The sequence below is a fragment of the Photinus pyralis genome, unplaced genomic scaffold, assembly GCF_008802855.1.
Source record: "Photinus pyralis isolate 1611_PpyrPB1 unplaced genomic scaffold, Ppyr1.3 Ppyr1.4_LG2, whole genome shotgun sequence".
NCBI classification, from domain to species: domain Eukaryota; kingdom Metazoa; phylum Arthropoda; class Insecta; order Coleoptera; family Lampyridae; genus Photinus; species Photinus pyralis.
This window is the reverse complement of record NW_022170403.1, coordinates 23,912,112-23,922,109: the sequence shown is the minus strand read 5'-3', so window position 1 is coordinate 23,922,109 and position 9,998 is coordinate 23,912,112. Positions and strand designations below refer to the sequence as shown.

The window sequence follows — 9,998 nt, the reverse complement described above, 5'->3', positions numbered from 1 at the left end:
AGCATATTATCAGTGAAGCCAGACGAGTGGTAGTATCTTTATCTCTCTCACACTAGTAACATTAAATTCATTCATACAGTCGTATTTTCTGCTTCTATCAGGCGTGCTAATAAACAAACTGAGCGCGATGAGAGTGAGTGAAATAGTTATACCACCAACTCATTCTGTCGTACGGTTTCAACGATACGCATTTGTCGTCCATACCGGTTTCCCTTCCAGTTACATTGCTTATACCTAGTTCAATGGTCTCGAATTGTGCAAAATTCCGAAAGCCCATGGAGATAACCAATTATCATACTGCGGGCAAAAATCATACGTGACCAAAATTCCTACTACACTCTAGGATCGCATCCAACCGTTACAACCTGGAAAGATCTCCAAAAATGTTTTTGCAGATTTTTTTAGAGAACCTTTTCTCTCTTTAATAGTGTTGCCGTTAAGCTTTTAGGTCCTTTTATACGTCCTTGAGAGCAGAGTATTAACTGGTTATTAAGGTTGTTTAAGTGTCGTTGAATATATAAGCTCTTCATAAAGATGTTTAGTAATTTTTGAGTCATTAAAAGTCTCTAAATGTGTCCCAAGTTATTTTGGTTTTTAGAAATCTTTAACGAGGGACAATAAATAATAAATAAATCTATCGTGAGCTGAGGTAAGAATTTTTCAGCTTTGGCAGACATTGGAATTTCCTTAGATCAGTTTCGATCATTCTGCCTTCTGTCTTTCCGTTAACTCGCCTTGATGGGACTCTGTCTTCGAGGACATCAACGGGGTCTGACCAGGTCAGTGAGATATTTGGGATTCATCATTGACTCCCTTCTGACCTGGAAAGGGCACACTGAGCGAATAAGCGACAAGTTAAAAAAGTAATCCTAAACGATTTACAAAAAGCGCATTTCCACTTGCATTCACTTCCCATTTGTAAGATGCAACTTCTGTTAAAATCGTAAAAATCCGGCCACAAATATGAAAGACAGCGTTGCATATGTGCAATCTATTTTTGACGTGCTACTTCAATTTCAGTTTATAAGAAGAATTTCATTTCAATGCTTTTCTAAATAAGAAAGTTGGAACTGCGCATGCGCAAATCTACATTCGGAAACTAACGTTAGATTTTCCTTTGTTCCAAGCGCCTATGTATCAAATTACATTTAAATGCTTCCATAAATAACAAAGTTGGCACTGCGCATGCGCAAAACCAAATTTTCAAACTGACGTTAGATTCTTATTCTGTGGTTAGATTTTCCTTTATTCCAAGTGCTTATGTATCAAATTTCATTCAAATTTTTCCCGACTTCTTTGGTATCTTTATATAGCATAATTATAGATACTTACATTACGCGGCTACTAGCAGCAGGACGATGACTACCATTATTCTAATTTGGACGAATTTGGAACCTTATGCACTGTTTGCTAGGAATACAAACTTTCTTATATATTATATTCTCCTGATAAGAGTATAAGCTAAGGAAAAGTGTTAAAATATATTTTTCTAGATTATGTAGAAAGACGTTCTTGGCTCTACTGGTAGCGAAGAAAATTTTGCAGGAGTTTGATGACTGATACCATTGAATAAGTAATCATTATTCAATGCTGATATTATGAGCATAAACAAGTCCTCACAGATTATACTCTCCTGATTCAGCATTTGTAAAAGTTCAAGGCAAGGTAAGGTGACGATTTGACGAAATATTTTTTCGGCTGATGAGAATCCATCATGTTCTCCCAGTTACCACACGAATTTTTATAAGAGTTTCTGTGTGAATAAACACCTTCTCACACATTACACTCTCCTGATACAACATTTGTAAAAGTTTAAGCCAGGGTGCGGGGGTGAAATACTTCTGTGAATGATGGGGAAAGACTTCCTTATTCACCATGTTCTCCTGCTTAACACACCAATTTTACAAGAGTTTGATAGTACAAACACCTCCTCACAGATAACGTTCTCATGACACGAAATTTGTAAAAGTTTAAGTTTATGGATGATCGGAAAAGTTTTCCTTATCCATCATGTTCTCCTGGTTACCGCAGACATTATATAAGAGTGTGTGCATTAGAAGAACTTTTAAAGGATATACTCTAAAATGAGACATTTTTAATAAAACACGAGCAAAAAAGTTACGCAACACATTCTCAAGTAGGTTAGTGGTTCAAGTCGGCCTCTGGAGATATGAAAACAGATCGATACGATAGCTTTCAGATGTAGAGGGAACGATAAACGAGAAATTACACAGCGACGTTGGAGTAAAAAAATGAAAAGTTGCGTTGCGGGCTCTAGGGAAATCTGTAGACGTTTTTATACAACAAAAATCTCAGTGGAGGTTCATTTAATGTCCTTTGTAATTCGTCATGCAAAAAATTGCAAGTTTTACGCAAGCAAAAAGTGAGGGGGCACCCGGGTTTGAACCGGGGACCTCTCGATCTGCAGTCGAATGCTCTACCACTGAGCTATACCCCCGAACTTGATGGGTAAGCATTATTTCGGCATCATACACGTTTACATTACACCTACATCGTTTTCTATATTTTTTAATTTTCCAAATTTCACTTCCCATCTTTTTGGTCTTTGGTATATAAGGTAATTTTGCAATTCGGCACCTAATTATACAAGACAGCGACTTCAAGTGCAAAGAATTTTGTTTCGTAAAAGGTGACCGTACAGAAATGCCTACTCAAAGGCCACTAAAGAAGCTATGGGGCAATTATTACATTTCCAATCCAGAAAAAATCTACCTACAGCATAATGACTTCTTCTCATTCTGATTCCAACAAATATTATTTAGTCCTATGTATGAATCTTCTTAATTTTTATTTCTCAAATTCGCCCAATATTTGAGATTCAATGGTATTCTCATGATTCTTTTCTGCTAATTCTTCAGAATGTTCTTATTCAAGATTCATCGGATTCTTCCTAATTTTCCTGTTATTGAAGTTCCTCAAGTTCTTGTGATTTTTCAGATTAGTTTCTTTGAGAGCTTTCAATTATTTTCGTTGGGCTCTTCATATGATTTGGGTTTATTTGTCATTTTCACACACTTTTAATGCTTGTTTCTTCAGATCTTCCCTTTTCCTTTAATTCCTCCGATTTTATTTCAAAAAAACATGTGCAACTTTTTGGAAATTTGTATTCGCGCCGAAAAATGCCTACCAACCAGATCATACGATCAAAAAAAGGAAAGTTGATTAAACTTCTCATCCGCATCTTAACCCAATTAACGCCAATAACTTAAAATATCAGCGAGCTTCAGGTACACGATTGCTTACAGAGTTGGCTCTGATCCCAGAAGTGTTCCATTCTGTGTCATATCCGTCATCAGATACGATTAGAACTAAATAGGTCATTCATTAGCTGGCCATCTCTTGGCACTTGCACAAGATCTTGCTGTCCATTACCTACAACAAGGTACTGGATATTTGTATTAATTATAAACCTACCCGGATTGCATTGTACCTATTGTCTACATATCTTCGATATCGATATTTTATTGCTATGTCGACTTAAAAAGTGTACAAACAGAAGGTTAAGGTGAAGGCCCATTTGCGTTTGCATTAAATAGTAGATAAACGACTTCTGTTTACAAGTACAGAAACTGAAGTTAAAATTTGCTCAAATTGCCAAAACACTACAATGTACCTACCATTTGGAACTATGCGAAAGAATGTGTAATTCTCCTTCCCCAAATCGTAACAGCTATAACTGTCCCAATAGGGGATTTTGAGATTTACTCGAGCGCGTCAGATTAAAGTAAGGTGGGTTGACTACGTGTTGAAAAGTGTGCATTTCAATAATATGCCGATTTGAGTTTGACGAGAGAGAGTGGGAAGGTCACAAACTTGCAAAGAAGAACGTTACATAGACATTTTTTTAAAATTTTTATTGAAGTCCGAATTCCGAAATATTACTTTTGCAAATGGCCAGTTATGCGAGTGTGTGGGAGTTCTTCGAGTCCCAAGATTACCGATTTGTTACTTGTGCCAACTTTGGGTCAATTTTGAATACCGGGAGTTGAGTTCTGGACTCTTGCGGTAGCCCGATTGTGATGGTCAAAAAAAGAATGGGTCATGGAGATTCTGTGTCGACTTTCGTCAGTTATTAGGGGCGTGGCTTATCCTTTGCCATCTGTTTCGAACATCTTAGATGGTCTACGGGATGCTAGATTTTGTTGAAGTGAGCCAAAGTACTTAGGGTATGTCGTCAATGAATATGGTCTCCAAGTCCATCTGGAGCAGATTTCCGCCACAAGGTTCGCGAGGTTGGCGCTTTAATAGGAGCCGCATCGAATTTTTCGCCTATAATCCAACCACTCACGATCGGACGGAAAATCGAACTGAGGCGCAGTTAACCAACTTAAGAGTGGTCTGGCGGCTGTTTTGATTTTGTCATGTCCACATTACAACAAGTCTAAATGTAAAATATGTAAACGTAAATCTGCCCGGCTAAGTAATTTAAGGATTAGCTAAAGCATCGTACGTGAAAATAAAACTTTGACGAAATTATGCTAAAAAAGACCGTTGGGGTAACTCAGTTACACCGCTTGGGACGCAAGGGTTAATTTATGATTAAAAATGGTCGATTTCGTTAATAAAGCACAATTTTGGGATGTCAGTTAATAAAAAAATATGTAGGGATTTATCCGGAGCAGATTTTTGAAGGCATTCGGTTTTGCGCTACGGCAGCGTCAACCGTGGGACACAAAATATAGTTAAACATTGAAAAATTCTTCATTTAGTCCCTCGATATTCAAACGGATGCTAGTGCGTCTGGCACAGGGGCAGTGCTAAGTCAGAAGAAGGGAAAAAAGTTATTTATTACTTATCTCGATCCCTCACCAAACAAGAGCGTAAATATTCTACGACGGAACGTGAGTGTCTGGCAGCCCTTTGCAGTATTGAGAAGTTCAGACCGTATATTGAGGGCAGCCATTTTAAGGTCAACTCATTACTGATCATTGGTCTCGCTACTACCTGAATAACCGGAACCATCTGTGAGGTTCGGTCGTTGGAAGCTTCGTCTTCAGCAATATTCTTTTGACCTCGTCTATCGGAAGGGTAGGAGCATGTTTTTCCCGACATGTCATCTCAATATGTGCCCGCTTTGAGTCTGAAAGGGTTGATATATAAATATGAGGTCATTGAACTTTGATGACCTTTAAAATAAGTGACAAAGAAATGGTAAACTTCAAGCTGAAATATGACAACACAAAAAGGGGGGCCATTGACCTCCGATCACCTTGAAGGCGAATGCCCTTGATCATCACCTTGGCCTACTTTCACCGCAACATGAAGAGCGACCCGAACAGGTTCGATATTGTACGTCTACTACTAGTTGTAATGATTCAAGAGAACTTAGTCATTACCTCCTAGAAAGAATTTGCAATCAACATTATTAGGAAAGAGCACGAGTGCGACAGCACCCATAGTGATTTTTTAGCCTTCGAACGGAAAATCCCCTCACCAAGGCTACGAGTTTTTTGGCGGGAAATCGCAGGGCACGACCTTCCACCATAAAACAAGGTCACTTATCAGGAACTACCCTGCACCAAGGTCACGACTATAACGACTGCAAAATTAGTATTTGACGACATGTTTCGTATTTTAACATGACATTTTGAAGGGCAGATTCGTCTCTTGTTTCTGATTTTGCTAAATCGAAGGGATTTCAAAGAGTGATAACGACAGGATGTGACATCTAACGGAGGAATTTTTCAACACTTTTTTTATTTTTAGCTCTTAATTTTGCAGATTGTCACAAAGACAATTGTAGAACTGATACCTATTTATTTGAAGAGTGTGGATTCGTCTCTGATTTCGCAACATTAATTTTTTAGAAAATACAGCTAACTCTTAATATGATTCTTTCTCGATTTTTACGCGATTCCAAATAACACTGAGACCCCCTGGCATGATTACGCAACAATTAATAGCGCTCGCGTTACCCATTAACACAGACTCTTCTCAAAAATTTGATTTGTGATCAGTGTTCATCAACTGAAGATATTGAAGCAACTCGAACCAGTGGATCGAATGTTGTTTGCAGTAATGAAGTCAATAGTTGTGAAGGTGCAATTTGGAACAAGAGGAACATCAGTGTTAGCTCGAATTCTTTTTGCTGATGGCTGTTAGAAAAGCTTCATAAATAAAAGAACTATTCAAGTTATTAAGAGTAAACCTATGGATGAAGAGGTCATCAGGAATATTCTATTTGATAGGACAGTTACAAATTATGAAAAAGTTCATTTGCACAGTATACCTACTGATCAAAGGTTCCAGTCCATATTTTTGAGGAGTTAAAAGCAAAAAGGGATAGCAGTACCTGATGCCACGTTCTCGTTAGCTGAATTCGAAATTGTGATTGGAAGTGATTATTGGGGAAAGCTGATCATTGGAAAAATTCTCAAGTTAGAAAATAACTTAATTGCCGTGGTGACATTATTTGGATGGACCATTTCTGGTTGCTCAGGATAATATACAGAAGTTTTTGGGTATGGAAGAAGTAGGGAAGCTTTGGAATCTAGACTTAATTGGAATCCAAGAGAACAATCTCTCAGATTCAGAGGAGGAGGCCGAAGCGAGGTAAAAAAACTTTTGGACCAGCGTTTCTGAGGGTCTGAGGCCCAAAGTTGACATTTTTTTATATGACACCCTGTATATCTTAACGTCAATTGTTTGCAGTCCTTTTTCTGATTACATTTATGCATCACACTCACAACCGTCTATATTTTTTTAAGTAATGAAAATCAATTAAAACCTTATTATTAGTGTTTTTAAATAGTATGCCATGAATTCATGGAGATTTTGTTTTGTTTATTGTATCCACGGTAACTAAGGCACTCGATACCAATTAATAAAAATGGCTGACGGTAGAAATATGCCATTTCAAAATTTTAAGAAATTTGATAAAATATATAAGAAATAAAAAAATATAGAATGATACATTAATGTAATCACAAAAAGAATGCAAAAAATGGACGTTAAAATATACAGGGTGTTGCATTAAAAAAATTCCAAGTTTGGGTCGAATCACAGAAATTGTTTTTTGCCTACGCCACTGGATTTTACGTAAAAATATCTACAATACGCATTTTTTATCTTTTTTCTATCTTACATCGGTAGTAAGATATTATATATCCCAAAATGTCAAACTTTTCGTTTTCATCCTGTAACTTAGAAACAAACGTAGTTGGATAGATTCTGTAGGACACTGCACGTGTACATTTTCTTGAGCTGGTACTAATGATTTTATGATTATTTCTATTTTTTCGTTTTATTGTAGGTATTATTATTTTGTATACTTTTTATGTTAATAATAAGAAATCAAAATTTTCTTAATGTAAGGTTTCTTGTGATGTGGCCCGCAGCTATCTGTGGAAACCTTAAAATGGCCCTTGATGATAACATCATGATAAGATGATAACATTTTTTATTTCCGCATTTATCTTTTCTAACTTTTGAACGAATAAGGCTTTTTGAGATTGATATATCTCTGTGTTTGCTATTTCAGCAGCTAATGGACCATATTCTTCAATATCAAATCAAAGTTAAGAATTATACACCACAAATAATCTTCATGTGTAAATAAATTAAGCCTTTTCATAGGAAAGTTGAGTTTTTATTATTACAAAGACAAACAGTTATCAGTACCGTAGTTTGAATATCGAAGGTGCAGTAAGTATTTGCACTTGATTCGCGTACTCAACACCAAATCAATAGTTAAAAAGTACTTAGTTCAGAGAAATACTGCGTATCTGCATCACTGCCCTAAATAAAAATAGAGGTCAGTGATCTGCACACTTGTGCGTATCCAACGTGTCTGATGTACTTCATAATCCAAGGCATAGCTCATAATCCACCAACATAAAGAGGAGAAATGTGTAGATTATTGAAGATAGGTACTTACTGGGGGTTCGTTCATTCGCTGTACCCTGTCCTCTAACAGAGAAAATGAATGTTTTCGAAATTGCATTAGGGATTGCGTCAAACAAATTTAATTTCCTCAAATTTTTCCTATTTGTAGGCAACCCGTTATACTTATTTGCATTACAGCTGCGTTAACTAAATTTCCATTTAGTTAGCAATCTGTTCTTTACGTATAACCTTTGCATATAACCTAATTTTATATTCAAAGGTATAACCTCAGAGTAAGAAATAAAGGTATAACTGTGGTCATAGTTTGTTTGGCAATCTGTGTGATCAAATCACTATTAGATAAGTTTAAGAACAAATTAACGTAGTCGCGATAGTGGTTTTTATCTCGTTACGTAACAGCTACTACCCTTCCAACGTGTTGTTCTCAATTGGTATAAAAGAACCCTAATAGAGAAAATTGTTTCAGCTCACAGCGTGATCTTTATTCAGAACACAAATTCCCACAAAGAAACTTTTGCGCCAACTTCCTACACTAGAACGAACTCCTCAAAAAAGGTGCAATTTCGGGCAATATAAACTTTCCATTTCACTACATCTATTTGTTATATCTTTTTCCCATAACGGTGTAAATAGAAAAAGAAAATTTGACCATCTGCAAGAGAAGAATTAGCGTAATGGGTGGACACGCTTCTAACTAACCTTCATGTAGAACTCTAACGTCAAATGACCGAAATCCCCAACGGTCATCTTGACCGATTTTTGCGCTCTAAAAATCATGAAGCGGCACATCTCTTGGATATCGACATTTTGGGGCAGGTCCAGCAGATGCCATCCCGCAGTGAATACGACGTCCGCAAAATTGGAACTCTGAGGCGAATCACCTTTAGTTATCATCCACCTAGGTAGGCCAGCTACTTACGGCGAACACGACGTCGTTCCCCACGTAGGCATAGACAAAGCACTCCAGCATGATCGCCGTGAAGTAACAGGCGCCATGGAATAAGTTAACTTGAAACCGCTAAAAATATCCCTTTTGTATAGGTATTGGGGAGCAAATGAGTATTTTGGCTTACTATCATGAACGCCGTTACGCATATAGCACCTGATCCGGTCACAATGCGCCACAACATAAAATCCTTGATGATGCTGTTCAGCTCCTTGCAACTACTGCAAAGCTTACGAAAGTAAAGGCGTTACCCTTACCGGCAAGAAGACACTCACTTTAATAGTACATTGTGATGCCTAATGCAACTGATAATCAGATTTCTAGCTTCCTGCCCTCGTTCGTTTACGTCTTCGATTTTTTGAACCCTTTCCATGTTCCTTTTAAAGTATTCAGATAACAAATTAAATTGGGCGGAGCAGTTGAAGATGATCGCGAAGATAAAAAGGTCGACTGCGGCCACAATAAACGGCTGATCGACGCTACAGTACGACTCCATCACGTACAGGATCTCGAAGTAAGGACTATCTTCCAACGGGTCAGGATAGTGTGTGGCCATCGGCTTCGTTCCCATCGGAAATGTTATGAGGACAGGCAGAAGCATAGTAACAGTGCCGACGAAGGTGTATAAGGCCCACACCTTGAAAAGGAAAACGCTTCGTGTGTTGACCTTAATGTCCGTCTCCGCCCCCGCAATATCGGACGGCCAGAAATCCTCGATGACCACAGTTAACAGCTTGCCCAGCTTCTTCGAACTGAACAGCAGCATCATTCTTCGGCCCAAAGTCTAAATTTGCAATTACGCAAACGGCACGTGACCAAACCTACTCACCTCCAACAGCGTGATTAAATTAAGCAGACCCATCACGATTACGGTCACTTCTCCGCCAGCGTTAAGTATCATGTTGCAGTTTCCAAACGTAGCGATGGAGGTGACAATCGACAAAAACACACAGACGCAGTCGCTTATTAACGTACGATTTAGCGGCCAACAGCTTATGTACTCCATGTACACCTTTGCCGGTAAAAACAGCCATTTGGCACTATCTTTTCCAACCGGGACCGGCAATCGGCCGCCTGTTCGTTCACCCAGTGGCATGGTAAAAAATGATAAGACAATTTGAGAATCTGTCTTATATAGACATTCGCCGAATTTGAATAATTCATAGCGCCACGGTGATTATCCTGT

The 9,998-nt window shown here is 38.0% G+C and overlaps 1 protein-coding gene and 1 non-coding gene across 2 annotated transcripts; both read right to left on the bottom strand.

The window, feature by feature from the left end:
• Positions 1 to 2,386: 2,386 nt before the first annotated feature.
• On the bottom strand, positions 2,387 to 2,458 carry Trnac-gca. Its single transcript has one exon. It is a non-coding gene; the product is annotated as a tRNA-Cys (tRNA).
• Positions 2,459 to 8,421: 5,963 nt separating this feature from the next.
• Positions 8,422 to 9,215, bottom strand: LOC116163134. Its single transcript, XM_031476983.1, has 5 exons — positions 9,088 to 9,215; positions 8,940 to 9,033; positions 8,786 to 8,884; positions 8,566 to 8,733; positions 8,422 to 8,518 (listed from the first exon to the last, which is right to left on the bottom strand). The coding sequence occupies exons 1-5, from the start codon at positions 9,183 to 9,185 to the stop codon at positions 8,462 to 8,464; spliced, it is 516 nt and encodes a 171-aa protein (XP_031332843.1). The 5' UTR covers positions 9,186 to 9,215; the 3' UTR covers positions 8,422 to 8,461.
• Between the last annotated feature and the right edge of the window lie 783 nt (positions 9,216 to 9,998).